Source organism: Pongo pygmaeus, chromosome 5 (genome assembly GCF_028885625.2).
Source record: "Pongo pygmaeus isolate AG05252 chromosome 5, NHGRI_mPonPyg2-v2.0_pri, whole genome shotgun sequence".
Classification (NCBI taxonomy): Eukaryota; Metazoa; Chordata; class Mammalia; order Primates; family Hominidae; genus Pongo; species Pongo pygmaeus.
Genome location: NC_072378.2, coordinates 88824751 through 88840262, shown reverse-complemented (window position 1 = coordinate 88840262; position 15512 = coordinate 88824751). Strand labels below are relative to the sequence as shown.

The following is a 15512-nucleotide window of genomic DNA, read 5'->3' as shown; positions in this document are numbered from 1 at the left end:
TAATTTTTGTATTTTTAGTAGAAATGGGGTTTCACCACTTTGGCCAGGCTGGTCTTGAACTCCTGACCTCAGGTCATCCACCTGCCTTGGCCAAAGTGCTGGGATTACAAGTGTGAGCCACCGTAGAATTCTTGATATTATTGTTGACTTCTCTCTCTCTCACCTTCTACTCTATCTGCACAGGCACCAAATGTATGCTACCTCAGAACTAACTTGAGTATCTCACTCTTCTGTCTTCCTTTCTCTTCTCCCTTCTTCCCTTCCCTCAGAGCAGGACCTTATTCTCTTTTGTCATCATAAGTTCCCTGATTTGACTGATCCCAATTAGGAATTATTTCAAAAATAAAGTGGATCATGCCATCTTACTTTGCTTAAGGGAATCAAAGAGCTTCTTTTGATTCTGTCATTTACACATAGTAAAATCCCAGTTCTGTTTCACTTATGGCTATCCCACCTTCTGATCTCCGTCCTCATCTCCCTATGTCTCTGCCATGAAATTTTCCATTGCCAGGACATAGCAAGCAATGAGTAGTTTTTAAACATATTCTATTTTGTTCATAGGTTAGACATAACCACACGTATCTCTACAATTCTAATGTGCTTAATTCCATATCCCAGGATAGGAATAAAGCCTAATTTATGATTGATTTTATACATTTTAGGGTTAAAGGCCAAAGTTAACTTAATGCTTATGGTAGGAAGAAAAGCTTACATAATCATGAATTTTTGATTGATGTCATCCTTGAAACTAAACATGTATTTTATGCTTTGATGTTTTCACTGGAAAAAGTTGATCTATGTTTGTGAGAAAGGAAGTGTCCTTGCTCATAGGCAAAGCATATTCTCTTAGCTCCATAAATAAATCAACCCTAAGGAAACAGGTCATTCATGTTTACTCAACATTTCATGAACACATTTATATACCCATCTAAATGTCTGCCAAGTCTTCTCTGCAAATCTGCTTGGAATCCGAGCTGACCCCCTGGTGGATGGGACAGACTGGTTTTATGCAGCCAGAAGATGGACCAATAATCTCAGCACAAAGCTGGCATGTTCAAGAGATTTAATTTTTTATATAACAGCTTTAGCCAAAGCTATTCTAGGATTCAGTGGAAGCAGAATTTCATGAGAGGACAAACTTCTTGACTAATGGCCAATCACTAATCAGCAGGGAGGGCAAAGCCTGGTGTTTGTGTCACGGCCTGGAGTGGAGGGGGTGAGTGGGGCATCAGTATCAAATAGTAAATCGGGACAACTAGCCTGGCCAGCCTTGCCCTCACAGCCCCTCAGAGCAGCCCGTCAGGAGGCAGCAGATGGATCAATGGTCAAGTCGGGGGGGATTTGCTCTGCCACAGGCTACTGGAAAGCAGCTTTTTGCCTCACAGACGTCCACAAAATGCCTTATTTTACAAGACTCATTTTGTTCTTGTTTTGCTTGATGGTTCTCGTGGAGAGCAGAAAGCCCAAGAGGAAGCGATGGACAGGGCAGGTGGAAATGCCCAAGCCAAGGTAAAGTCATGGGTGGGAAAGGAGGGAGGTTACCCTGCATAGTAGCAGCAGCAGTGGCACAGTGGGACGGCTCCCCAGGGGGCTACAGGTCCTACTGCGATATCGCCCTATGAGAACCCAGCTACTTCGCTGAACGCAGCCTCTCCCTGGGCACACATACTCCATGTGTCACAAGCATTGAGAGCAGAACTAGACTGGGGTGAACCTTCCATTCGGATGCCTGTGTTCAGCCAAAGCATTTTGATCTGAGGCAGATATAAATAGTTGGAGACATAGTGGGTAAAATCATTCTTTGTACAAATCCCATTGTGCTGCTTTGTTTCTCAGAGTTACAACAGATGACCTGCTAAATAATTACACTCAAGTATTATGGGGAGAACTGTATATAGGAACCTAGCCTGAACTATTAAGAAAAAAATGCATATGGGAGTTGTCTTCCTTAAATTATTTGCTAGAGAATAACTTTGTAATGATATTGGGTTTCATTTTACTGTTTTGAATCTTAGAAGAGGTGTTCAGAAATTTGCTTAATTATCAGAAATATATGTGTGAACAACAGTGAATGCAATTTCATGATGTAATGGAGACATTCCCAAGAAACAGTGGCCCAGGATCTGCATTCAAAATCATTACATTACAAATCTAAGTTCCTTAGTAAGTTTATTTTGAATTGGCATATGAAGCATCATACTCCAGGCCTGAAGTAGACATAAGGACTGTTAGACATGGAGATAAGAAAAGAGCAAGGAGCTAAGATATAAACACCATGTGTGGCATGTTACACATTTATTTTCCATTCTACTAAGCATCAGATAAACTAGTGGTTTTGAATATAAATTAATATCTTGAGGCACATTTTCTAGGTCAGTCCCCAAACATTTTTGATCATGCGCTGCTGTCAATGACAAGTTTTTGAAACTGTACCTGTAATACATGCATATTTACTTACAAATCACATACATGTGCTGTTATGTATGTTAAAGTTTAATTGATTTCTTATTTTTAGAAAAAAAAAAAGACCCTGAATATAAATAAGAGTTACAGCCTCTACTTCCAGTATCCCAGTGGCAACTGCTGCTCTGGGAGAGGTAATTACTCTCTTTTGTTTATTTGTTTGTTTGTTTTTTGAGATGGACTTTCTGTCACCCAGGCTGGAGTGCAGTGGCACAATCTTGGCTCACTGCAACCTCCACCTCCCGGGTTCAAGCGATTCTCCTGCCTCAGCCTCCCGAGTAGCTGGGATTACAGGCGTGCACCACCACGCCTGGCTAATTTTTGTATTTTTAGTAGAGACAGGGTTTCGCCATGTTGGCCAGGCTGGTCTCAAACTCCTGACCTCAAGTGATCCACCCACCTTGGCCTCCCAAAGTGCTAGGATTATAGGCAGGAGCCACCACGCCCAGCCTATAATTACTCTCTCTGGAGCCTAGTCCTACTCAGCGGAAGGCAAACAGATCAAAACCCTCCAGAACAATGGGAAAGAGGCCCCGCTCTGAACAACCCATGCGGGTTGGGTTGCCAGAACCATAGGCTGTTAAACTGGAAGGAGCCTCAGATGTCATTGGCCCAGCAAGTCCCCTGAACTCTAATTTTGGGAAACGTGAATGGCTGTTGAGTGAAATGGGGTTCCAGGGTCACCAAAACGTGGAAAACCCTGGTTTAGACCATTTTCAACAGATGTCTTTACAGCAGAACTTTTAGAACCTTTGTTATGCAAATAGGCACTGTGAGAATCTTGAAGAGAGGGATAAATTATGCAGTGCTTCTCAGAAACAACTAAAAAATCCACAGTTTTTTGGACTGTCTTGTGGGATTCCTACTCCATGGAGCACACACTGGGAAACTGCCCAAATCAACTCATTTGACAGATGCTGAAATGGCTCAGGGGCATGAGTAAGTCACACGGCCTGCTAGTGGCTTCCCAACACTAGAATGTAGGTTCCTGATTTACTTAGACTGGAGGAAAATCTGTTCAAAACTGTCTATTCTGTAAGAACTGGGGTTCAGCACAAGTCCCTTGGGGTGCCCAGGGACCCCACTCAGCAGCCTGGGCTGTGGCGGCACCTCCGTTTCACTTTTCCTCAGAAGTCCACAGTCTCATTCCCAAACCTGCGCATGAGCCTGGGCACAGCTGGGCTCTGACTCTTAGCGGGGAGGAGACTTTGTTGAAATCCAGCCCATGAGGTGTTAAAGTGGGAAAAGATGAACACATACATTTCAAGGAAGTAAAATATTTATTGAACTGAGGCTGGGGAAAAGGACAGGGAATGTGGTTCTGGGCCTTTCTGCATCCATGAGAATGCACACACAGTCAGACAGTCAACAGAGTGATGCCTCCTTGTGAACATTTCAGCCAAGCCTCTGACAATTTATTTTTCCAAATTACTTTCATTATTGACACGCAGGGGTCAAGCTATACGAACAAATAAGAAAATGACCAGCCCCTTTCTGATTACAGTCTTAGAGCGCTTTCTCTCTTTAGGACAGCTCCTTTTCTTAGAAGTCCTGTTCACACACAAACTCTCATACACGGTCACACTCACACACATACCACACGCCACATGTGTGGCTTCACGGGCACCCACTATGCACATGGTCACCCTCACACATGCACACTGTGAAGACTTCTTTGAACCTGGAAGCCTTCCCTGCCTCACCCCAGCCAAGGCATGCACACAGAACAGTGATTCTGCCCAGCAGCTGCTTTTACAAAGACTGGCCCCTGTTTTCTGCTGCTTTGTGTCTCTGTGTACTAAATGGCTGCAGAGTGAGTCTATTTCCTCTTGGCTGTTATTGGTTTTGCTCTGTTCTCCCAGCTCTCAGCCTCCCAATTTTATCCCTACTCCTCCTGGCCTGCTGCCAAAGTTGGCCTCCTGACCACACGATTGCCGTTCTTTCTTGCCAAGGGAGGCACTTCTCCCTTGAAAGCTGACGAATAAACCAGACTCTGGGCTGTACCCTGGACAGTACTGTCAGGCCCCTGCAGGTCTCAACGTGGAGCCCCCTCTGTAGCTTCCTTCCCCATCTGCTGCCTCCTCAGTACTCCTACCTCGGCCATCCTTTCTGGGTCTGCATTGTGGTTCTGTCCGCTGGAGGCAGGAGCAGCTTTGCTTTCCAGCCACACAGTGACCGTCATCCACTGCTGAGGGTCTTGGCAAAGGAAAAGGAGTTGGGAATTCAGGAAAATCAGCTTCAGACCCTGGTTCTGCCGCCGTCTAGCGTATGTGGCCATGTTTCCTGCTCTCTCTGAACCTCCGTTTCTCCAGCTGAAAAGCGGGGTGGTGAGCCCTTCCCCATGGGGATGATGTGAAGATGGGGTGAGGTCTGCCTAACGTCCTGCAGTTCAGGGCCTGCACAGGGAGGAGGGGCATCCACAAACACCTGGTTATCCTGGTTGCTGTTATTGCCAAAAAACCACAACACGATGACACCAGCCCTGCTTCCAAAGGCATAGAGGATCCATTTTTCTTCTTCCCTCACCCCTCACCCAAAGGCTGGGTTTGAGGTTCCATGAAGATCCTAGCTGCCCTGCCATGGGTGGGTGGGGGCTCAGGAAGGAGTCTAGGGTCTGAGGGCTAAGACTGTGTGGGCCATCTCCTGTGAAAGGATGAATGGAGAGCATATGGCTCACGCAAATAGCCCAAGGCTCAGGATCTTAGTGGCTTGATCTCTTAAAAAAAACTCTGGGCCCTCAATGGCAGTGAGATTTAAATCTCTTTCTTGTTGGGGTGGGTGGCATTCTGGGACTTCCGCTCTGCTAAGCCTTTTCCTAAATGGATGTAAAACTGTGCTGACCAGGAGGGATTTACTCCCTGTGAGTCAGAGGGGCAGTGAGCCGGCTGCACTTACGGTTTAATGTCTATGATCTGCTAAGCCCTCGGGCTGAGCTCTTCATCTGCCTTCCGGAGGCGTCTTTCATGGGGCGTCTGCACATGGCCCCTCACACAGTCACTGCCCAGAGACCCAGGCCTGGCCCCACTTGATTCCTGGAGGCAAGGCTTGAGGAAGAGATCAGTGTGTGTGAAAGCTCCTTGGCAGCACCCAACCATGACGACACATGGCTTAAGGGGGCTGGATGGTCCCGTATTTCAGCCATAGAGGAGGAAGTTAAATTGGACTTTCCTCTTTGACCTGTGAAGCTATAAAAAGCGGATCTTATCATAGCTTCCTCTTCCATCTGCCTAACACTCTTCATTGTCTTCCCATTGCCTTTGGATAAAGACAGAATTCTTAAGACGACTCTCAAGGCTCTGCCTGGCCTGGCCTCTGCTTGTCCCCACAGCTTCATTCTCTTCATTCATTCCCATCACACCCCCCACCCCATCCCGCTTCTCATCTAATGCTCACTCATTCTTCAACCTACGCCACTTCAAACCGAGTGCGGCCCAAACCAAACTATGCATGCATTGATTTCAGATGCCTATAGGATACTTAATTAGGGATGTTGAGTTAGGAATCAGATATAAAGGTTGAGAGTAGACGGTAGGGATTTAAGAACATCAGCATGTTGATTTGATGACAATTTAAGCCATCAGCTTAGGTGAGTCTGCCAAAGAGAAGGTAGAGAGAAGACGGCTGGGACGAGGTCCTGGGGACACTGACATTTAAGGGATGGGCTGAAGAATAGGGGGATGCTGCCATGGAGAAGCGCCCGTCAGAGAGGTAGGAAGAAAACCAGAGTACTTTGTCCTGAAAGACACAGTTTCTGGCAGAAGCACGGACCTTCCTGTCTGCAGCTGCGGAGAAGCCAGACCTCAGCAAGAGCACCTGTAGGACCAGGGGTTGGGCATAAGTAGGCAAAAGGGCTTGGAGTGAGGCAGCACCAGCAGCCTGTGGAAGATGGCTATTTGGAAGAGTTAATTATTTACTGAGGGGAGAAATAAATTGTTTTTTTTAGGTGGAACAGTGAGGATTTTTAGGGCAAAGAAACTATTCTATATGATACCATAATGGTGGATATACATCATTATACATTTGTCCAAACCCAGAGAATATCAACACTAGGCTGTGGATGGTGCCTTACGCCTGTAATCCCAGCAGTTTGGGAGGCTGCAGCAAGAAGATCTCTTGAGGCCAAGAGTAATATAGTGAGACCCTGTCTCTACAAAAAAAAAAAAAAAAAAAAAAAAAAAAAAAAAAAAATTAGCCAGGCATGGTGGCATGTGCCTGTTAATCCCAGCTGCTCAGGAGGCTAAGGTAGGAGGATCACTTGAGCCCAGGAGTTTGAGGCTGCAGTGAGCTACAATTACACCACCGCACTCCAGCCTGGGTAACAGAGCACCCTGTCTCGAAGAAGAAGAAGAAGAAGAAGAAGAAGAAGAAGAAGAAGAAAGAAGAAAGAAGAAGAAGAAGGAAGAAAGAAGAAAGAAGAAAGAAGAAAGAAGAAAGAAGAAAGAAGAAGAAGAAGAAGAAAGAAGAAAGAAGAAGAAGAAGAAAGAAGAAGAAGAAAGAAGAAGAAAGAAGAAGAAGAAAGAAGAAGAAGAAAGAAGAAAGAAGAAAGAAGAAAGAAGAAAGAAGAAAGAAGAAAGAAGAAAGAAGAAAGAAGAAAGAAGAAAGAAGAAAGAAGAAAGAAGAAGAAGAAGAAGAAGAAGAAGAAGAAGAAGAAGCAGCAGCAGCAGCAGCATGGGTGCTAATGCTAATGCTGTGTCAATAGAGGATTATCAATTGTAACAAATGCACCGCCCTGGGGGGATGCTGATAGTGGGGAGGCCATGCATGTTTAGGGGCAGGGGGCATATAGAAACTCTGTACCTTCTGCTCAATTATGCTGCAAACTTAAAATTACTCTAAAAAAAGGTCTTAAACATTTTTTTAAAACAGGAAATGTTTAAATAATATAACCAACACACCTATATTGCCATCACTTTCCATGCATTTTGCATGAATTGAGAGCTAGAGGAAGATGTGGAGTTTAGATAGGTTTTCTGCTTAGTTGGAATTCCAGGCAGGAGAGCCTAGAATCCAGCTTGAATACTGATGAGAATAAGCCGTGAAACGGGGAGAAGCTGAGGAAGCTGCGGGGAGGGGGCATGAGGGCAGGGTTCAAAGGACTCTGTGAGAAGGGGCGTTAGGCACTTCTGCTGAGCCTCAGTTACCTCACCACCTACACGTCTGGAGGATGTGCAAATAGGGCGGGACAACGTGGAGGGCAGCAGCAGGGTGGAAGGACGAGAGGGTGGGTGAGTTTGGAAAGCAGATGTGAGAGTGGCTGAGTGAGATGGCTGCCAAATGGGAGGCTGTCCTCATGCAAGTCAGGCTCTCCTCAGGACATTTGCTCTGCTGTTTTCTCAGAATTACTTCCTTCAGGTCCTCTCATGACTCCCTCCCTCCCTCTAGGACTCGGAAGAATCACCAGTCACCTCATCTAAACAGCCCTCCATTCCAACCCATAGCTCTCTATTCCTTACCCTACTTTGTCACATGATTTATCTGTCCACTGGTTTATTGTCCACCTCCCCGACTAGGTTGGAAGCCCTGTGAGGACCGTGAATATATGCCCTCCCCATGGCTCGGGCAGTGTCTGCACAGAGTAGGGGCTCTATAGAAACGTGTGTCTGCACAGAGTAGATGCTCTATAAAAATATGTTGCACAAATCAATTTGAGTCTAGGAATTGGGGAACTGTGTGACCAGGGTGTGGGACAACTGTCTGTGTGGATGTTGACATCCTCAAGGTTGATGGGAGGAACTAAATGGAGAGCAAGAGAAGCAGGTGGTTCCTGAACCCTCACGGGGGTGGGGAAAGGACTGGGAGGTCTGGGGCAGTGAGAAGCTGGGCCAGGCAGTGTTAGGAGTAGGGCTGTAAATCGGAAAGCCCTGGCTTATAGGGGAATCTGGGGCAGGCAGGCTAAATTTTATACTAGCACCAAACAATAAAACTTTTGATGATTATGGAAATGTTATTTATTTATTTAATTTTTTTTTAATTATCACACTACACTGAGGTAATGGAAAGGTTATACAGCTGCACTGTTCAGTACAGTAGCAACCAGCTGCATGGGGCTATTGAACACATATGTATGGCTAGAATAATGGAAAAACCAAACAGTCATTTATTTAGCTTTCATTAATTGAAATAGCCATATGTGTCTAGTGGCCACTTTATTGATCAGTGCAGCTTTAGACCTCCCATTGAATTATGCCATCTGGGCAGAGCTGGTGAGGAATGAAACTTAAGGATTTCATAGGAGGATGCCTCCAAGATCAGAACCTCAAGAGAAGAAACCATCACTTTTCTCTTACAGAGTTTAAACAGAAAACACACCTGTTGCCCTCAAAAGTGAATGAAGGCCGAGCACATGGCTCATGCCTGTAACCCCAGCACTTTGGGAGGCCAAGGCAGGTAGATCACCTGAGGGCGGGAGTTTGAGACCAGCCTGACCAACATGGTGGTCCCGTCTCTACTAAAAATACAAAAATTAGCTGGGTGTGGTGGTGGGTGCCTTAATTCCAGCTACTTGGGAGGCTGAGGTAGGAGAATCACTTGAACCCAGGAGGCGGAGGTTGCAGTGAGCTGAGATCAAACCATTGAACTCCAGCCTGGCGACAGAGCAAGACTCCATCTCAAAAAAAAAAAAAAAAAAAGTGAATGAAGTATGATAAGAACAGGGAAGAAAATAGAGGTATATGTAAATAAACAATGAACACTCAAAACCAAATTTCCATTGATTTTTAAAACCTTCAATATGCTGCACACAACAGAGTCACAGGCTCTGAGGGCTCTGGTTTCTTCAGCAGGTGAGTTAGCAGTTCCTCACTTGCTACCCCTAAGTTGTCAGCATCAACAGGTACCCTGGGCAACTCTCAGGATGCCGCCAAAGGCATTGGATTAAGGCTTATCCTAGTGGTTCTCAAAAGTTGCTCTACCTTGGAATCACCCAGGAGCTTTAACAAATTTCCAGTGCTGAGACCTCCATCACAACCAGTCAAATTCAAATCTCTAGGGGTGGGATTTAGGCATCATTGGTTTTAATATCTCCCCAGGTGATTACAATCTGTAGCTAAGTTTGAGAATCATAGGTCTAGCCAACAAAACACAAAGCCACATAGAATTTATTATCATTAAGGTATTGCAAGATCTAAAAATGCTAAGTTTGGAGTGACAGTGATTCTCAGCCTTGATCGCATGGGAATAGCTGGGGAATTCACCCCAGAGAGGTGAATTTGATTGATCTGGGGTACAGCCTGGGCATCATGGTTCTTAAAAGCCACTCGAGATGATTCTCAAGTGTGGTTAAGGCTGAGAAGCATCTGGGTTACAGATGATGTTGACCAAATGTACTAGAATGGAATTGGTTTAAATTTCTCCTAGAAGTTGTTTGTGTGGTCATGTTGCTACTGTTTATTGAATGCCTGCTACATGCCAGGCATTGTGCTAAGTGCAAGGGACACAGAGATAAACCCTAGCCTAACGCTCTTAGAAGGCTAAGTGAGACATGTACACAAAGTAACTTAAGTACCAGGCACAAACCAAAAGCCTGTAAGAGGAACAGGTAATGTACTGTGGATTAGCCTGGCTGTGTGAAGGTTCCTTCTCTTCCTCCTTTTTCCTTCTTTCCATCTTTTTTCTTTTTTCCTCTTTCCTTCTTTCCTTTTCTCTCTCTCTCTTTTTTTTTTTTTTTTTGTTTAGTAATAACTGTCGGCAGATAATTGCCTTAGAACATTTTGGATCTGACTGCTTTAGTGTGCAGTTGTGGTGAAGAAAATGATCTGGAAAGAGTGAGTGTGAAAGAAAGAAGAGAGAATCACTCCTTTGCCGTCATCTGGTTTAGAGGAAGGACTGACCAGGGCTGTGTCCTGGGCTCCAGCTCTGGGTGCACCACCTAGCTGGGTGGTCAGAGCAACTCTGTCCTCCACTGGCTGTGAATTGTCTTTCTAAGGAGGGAGGCTTTGTACCAGGATGAGTTCTGCAGACCTGGACTGAAGTAAGGAGCATCGTATTTGGCAAAGACAAAACCAGCATTTAAAAGTTTTGACTATATTTGTCTTAGGAGTATATTTATCACAAAACCATTCTTATAACATCACGAGAATTTTTTTTTTTTTTTTTTTTTAAACACAGAGTCTCACTCTGTTACTCAGGCTGGAATGCTCATTGCAACCTCAACCTCCCAGGCTCAAGTGATCCTTCTGTCTCAGCCTCTCAATTTGCTAGGACCAGAGGCGTATGCCATCACACTCGGTTATTACATTTTTTTTTTTTTTTTTTAAAGAGATGGGGTTTTGCTATGTTGCCCAGGCTGGTCTCAAACTCCTGGGCTCAAGCCATTCTCCTACCTGGGCCTTCCAAAGTGATAGGAATACAGATGTGAGCCACTGCACTTGGCCAAGAAATTAAAAAAAAAAAAAAAAATGATCTTCCACTACTCAACACAATCATTTTCTTTTTGTTTTTTTCTCATCACAAATTTATTTATTTATTTATATTTATTTACTTATCCTGGGTGAGATTCTTATTTATTTTTAAGACTTCTATTTTAGGTTCAGGGGTATACATGCAGACGCGGTATAGAGGTAAACTCGTGTCACAGGGGTTTGTTGTACAGATGATTTTGACACCCAGGTACTAAGCCCCGTATTCAACAGTTATTTTTTCTGACCCTTTCCCTCCTCCCACCCTCCACGCTCAAGTAGGCCCCAGTGTCTTTTGTTCGCCTGTTTGTGTCCATGTGTTCTCATCACTTAGCTCCCACTCAGAAGTAAGAATACATGTGGTATTTGATTTTCTGTTCCTCCAACCAGTTCCATCCATGTTCCAGCTAAAGGACATAATCTCATGCTTTTTTTTTTTTTTTTTTTTTTTTTCTGAGACAAGTTCTCTTTGTCACCTAGGCTGGAGAGCAGTGTCATGATCATGGCTCACTGCAGCCCTGACCTCCCTCCTGGGCTCAAGTGATTTTCCCACCTCAGCCTCCCAAGTAGCTGGATGTGGCACCATGTTGCTCAGGCTAGCCTTGAACTCCTGGGCTCAAGTGATCTGCCTGCCTTGGCCTCCCAAGTGCTGGGATTACACGTGTGAGCCACCACCCCCAGCTGATCAAATTCTTTTTTATGGCTGCAGAGTATTTCATGGTATACATGTATTACATTTTCTTTTTCTTTTTTTCTGGAGAGCAATGGCACAATTTCAGCACACTGCAACCTCCACCTCTCAGGTTCAAGCGATTCTCATGCCTCAGCCTCCTGTGTAGCTGGGATTACAGACGTACACCACCATGCCCAGCTAATTTCTGTAGTTTTAGTAGAGACAGCGTTTTGCCATGTTGGCCAGCCTGGTCTTGAATTCCTGGCCTGCGATCCACCTGCCTTGGCCTCCCAAAGTGCTGGGATTACAGGTGTGAGCCACCATGCGTGGCCATACCACATTGTCTTTATTCAGTCTGTCACTGATAAGCATTTAGGTTGATTCCATATCTCTGCTATTGTGAATAGTGTTGCAATGAACATGCATGTGTCTTTATGGGAAAACAATTTGTATTCCTTTAGTTATATACCCAGTAATGAGATTGCCGGCTAGAATGGTAGTTCTGTTTTTAACTTTTTGAGGAATCACAACACTGCTTGCCACAATGGTTGAACTAATTTATATTCCCATCAACAGTGTATAAACGTTCTCTTTTCTCTGCAACCCCACCAGAATCTGTTATTTTTTGACTTTTTAATAATAGTGATTCTGACTGGTGCGAGACGGTATCTCATTGTGGTTTTGATTTGCATTTCTCTAATGATCAGTGTTATTGAACTGTTTTTCATATGTTTTTTGGCTGAGTGTATGTCTTCTTTTGAAAAGCATCTGTTCATGTCCTTTGCCCACTTTTTTTCTTTTTTTTTTTCTTTTTTTGAGATGGAGTCTCACTCTCTCACCCAGGCTGGAGTGTGGTGGCACGATCTCAGCTCACTGCAACCTCTGCCTCCCAGGTTCAAGTGATTCTCGTGCCTCAGCGTCCCAAATAGCTGGGATTACAGGCGCACACCACCACACCCAGCTAACTTTTGTTTAGTAGAGACGGGGTTTCATCATGTTGGCCAGGCTGGTCTCGAACTCCCGACATCAAGTGATCTGCCTGCCTCATCCTCTCAAAGTGATCCTCCTGCCTCAGCCTCTCAAAAGTGCTGGAATTACAGGCATAAGCCACTGTGCCCACTTTTTGCCTACTTTTTAGTGGGGTTTGTTCTTTCTTGTAAATTTAAGTTCCTTATAGATGCTGGATATTAGATCTTTGTTAGCTGCATAGCTAACATTCTGTAGGGTGTCTATTTACTATGTTGATACTTTATTTTTTTGTGCAGAAGCTCTTAAGTTTAATAAGATTCCATTTCTCAATTTTTGGTTTTGCTGCAATTGCTTTTGGTGTCTCCATCATGAAATCTTTTCCACTTCTTGTGTCTGGAATGGTATTGCCTGGGTTGTCTTCCAGGGTTTTTATAGTTTTGAGTTTTATACTTCAGTATTTAATCCATCTTGAGTTGATTTTTGTATACGGTGTAAAAAACGGGTCCAATTTCAATCTTCTGCATATGGCTAGCCGGTTCTTATAACACCACGTATTGAATGAAGAGTCCTTGCCTTATTGCTTTTGTCAGCTTTGCATAAGATCAGATGGCTGTGGGTGTGTAGGCTTATTTCTGGGCTCTCTATTCTGTTCCTTTGGTCTATGTGCCTGTTTTTGTACCAGTACCATGCTGTTTTGGTTACCATAGCCTTGTTGTATAGTTTGAAGTCAGGTAATGTGATGTCTCCAGCTTTGGTTTTTGTTTTTTTTTTTCCCCCCCCTTAAGATTGTTTTGGCTATTTGGGCTCTTTTTTTGATTCCAGATGAATTTTAAAATACTTTTTTCTAGTTCTGTGAAGAATATCTTTGGTAGTTTGATAGAAATAGCATTGAATCTATAAATTGTTTTAGGCAGTATGACCATTTTAATGATATTGAGTCTTCCTATCCATGAGCATGAAATGTATTTTCATTTCTTTGTGTCATCTCTGATTTCTTTATCTGACAGCAACAGATTTATTAAGTATCCCTGAAAATATAAACACAAACCAGTAAAAAACAAATCTATAAAATGTCAGGCCTGGAGCTGCAATAAGACAGAGACAGGAGCAGCACACACGTGGCCTAGGTGGGGAGGACGGGTGTAAACACTGCAGGAGGGTGGCAAGGGAGCCCTAGGGTGAGTGGCAAGCTGGTGGGGGAAAGCTGGGGACAGTGTCGACAGCAAGATGGCTCTGGAGGTCAGACATTGCTGGCCTTGGCCCCGGCTGCCACCTGCCCCTCACTCCAGCTGCAAGCAGCTTCACCTGGGGCCCTGGGCCTCCAACTCCTCTTCCTCATCTGCAGACATCTCACCCTCCTCCTGGGCCATGGAGTCCTGGTACTGCTGGTCCTCGGACATCAGGTCATTCATGTTGCTCTTGGCCTCGGTGATCTCCATCTCGTCCATGCCCTCACCCATGTACTAGTGTAGAAAGGCCTTGTGCTGGAACATGGCCGTGAACTGCTCTGAGATGCTTGAACAGCTCCTGGATGCCTGTGCTATTGCCGATGAGGGTGGAGGACATCTTGAGGCTGGGGGGCAGGATGTCGCATATGTCCACCTTCATGTTGTTGGGGATCCACTCCACGAAGTAGCTGCTGTTCTTGCTCTGGATGGACAGCATCTGCTCGTCCACCTCCTTCATGGACACGCAGCCCTGGAACACGATGGCCACTGCCAGGTAGCAGCTGTGGCGTCAGCCGCAGGCAGCCATCATGTTCTTTGTGTCAAACATCTGCTGGGTGAGCTCGGGCACTGTCAGGGCCTGGTAATGTTGGCTGCCTGGGCTTCATGCCAGGCATGAAGAAGTGCAGGTGGGGGAAGGGCACCCATGTTCACAACCAGCTTGTGCAGGTCTGTGTTGAGCTGGCCCGGGAAGCACAAGGAGGTGGTGATCCCGCTTATGGTGGCCAACACCAGGCGGCTGAGGTCCCCGTAGGTGGGCGTAGCCAGTCTGAGGGTGCTGACACAGATGTCGTAGAGTGCCTCGTTGTTGATGCAGTAGGTCTCATCTGTATTCTCCACCAGCTGGTGGATGCACAGCGTGGGGTTGTAGGGCTCCACCACAGTGTCTGACACCTTGGACGAGGGCACTACGCTGAAGGTGTTCATGATGCCATCGGGATACTCATCATGCACCTTGCTGATAAGCAGCATGCCCATGCCCGAGCCTGTACCCCCGCCCAGCGAGAGGGTCAGCTGGAAACCCTACAGACCGTCGCAGTTCTCACACTCCTTCCCACATCCAGGACGGAATCCACCAGCTCCGCACCATCCATGTAGTGACCCCTGGCCCAGTTGTTGCCGGCCCCACTCTGACCAAAGATGAAATTGTCAGGCCTGAAAAAATGTCCAAAAGGCCCTGAGCAGACACTGTCCTGGGCTCCAGGTCGACGAATGGCCCGAGGCACATACTTGTGAGAAGAGGCCTTGTTGTAGTAGACGCTGATCTGCTCCAGCTGCAAGTCCGAGTCTCCCACGTAGTTGCCGCTGGGGTCTATGCCATGCTCATCACTGATGACTTCTCAGAACTTGGCCCCGATCTAGTTGTCGCACTGGCTGGCCTGAATGTGCACGATCTCCCTCATGCTGGGCTCGTCTGGCAGGCGGCTGTGGACAGGCAGGCGGGCTGGGCTGGCTGCGGACATCTCTGGTTTCTTTGAGTGGTGTTTTGCAATTCTCATTGTAGAGATCTTTCACCTCCCTGGTTAGCTGTATTCCTAGGCATTTTATTCTTTTTGTGGCAATCATGAATGGGATTTCATTCCTGATTTGGCTCTAGGCTTGACCATTGCTGGCACATAGGAATGCTAGTGATTTTTTACATTGATTTTGTATCCCAAAACTTTGCTGAAGTTGTTTATCACCTAAAGGAGCTTTTGGGCCAAAACTACGGGGTTTTCTAGATATAGAATCACATCATCTGCAAACAAGAATAGTTTGACTTCCTCTCTTCCTATTTGGATGCCC

The 15512-nt window shown here is 45.5% G+C and overlaps 1 protein-coding gene and 1 pseudogene across 1 annotated transcript in view; one reads left to right on the top strand and one right to left on the bottom strand.

Moving 5' to 3' along the window:
- The first annotated feature begins 1381 nt into the window (after positions 1 to 1381).
- Positions 1382 to 15512, top strand: part of GABRR2 (gamma-aminobutyric acid type A receptor subunit rho2) — a 58113-nt gene continuing 43982 nt past the window's right edge. The window contains exon 1 of the mRNA XM_054491115.2: positions 1382 to 1509. Coding sequence (XP_054347090.2) covers positions 1397 to 1509 — 113 coding nt within the window. The 5' untranslated portion in view covers positions 1382 to 1396. The remainder of the gene's footprint in view (positions 1510 to 15512) is intronic.
- Positions 13803 to 15130, bottom strand: LOC129038315 (tubulin beta-3 chain-like; annotated as a pseudogene).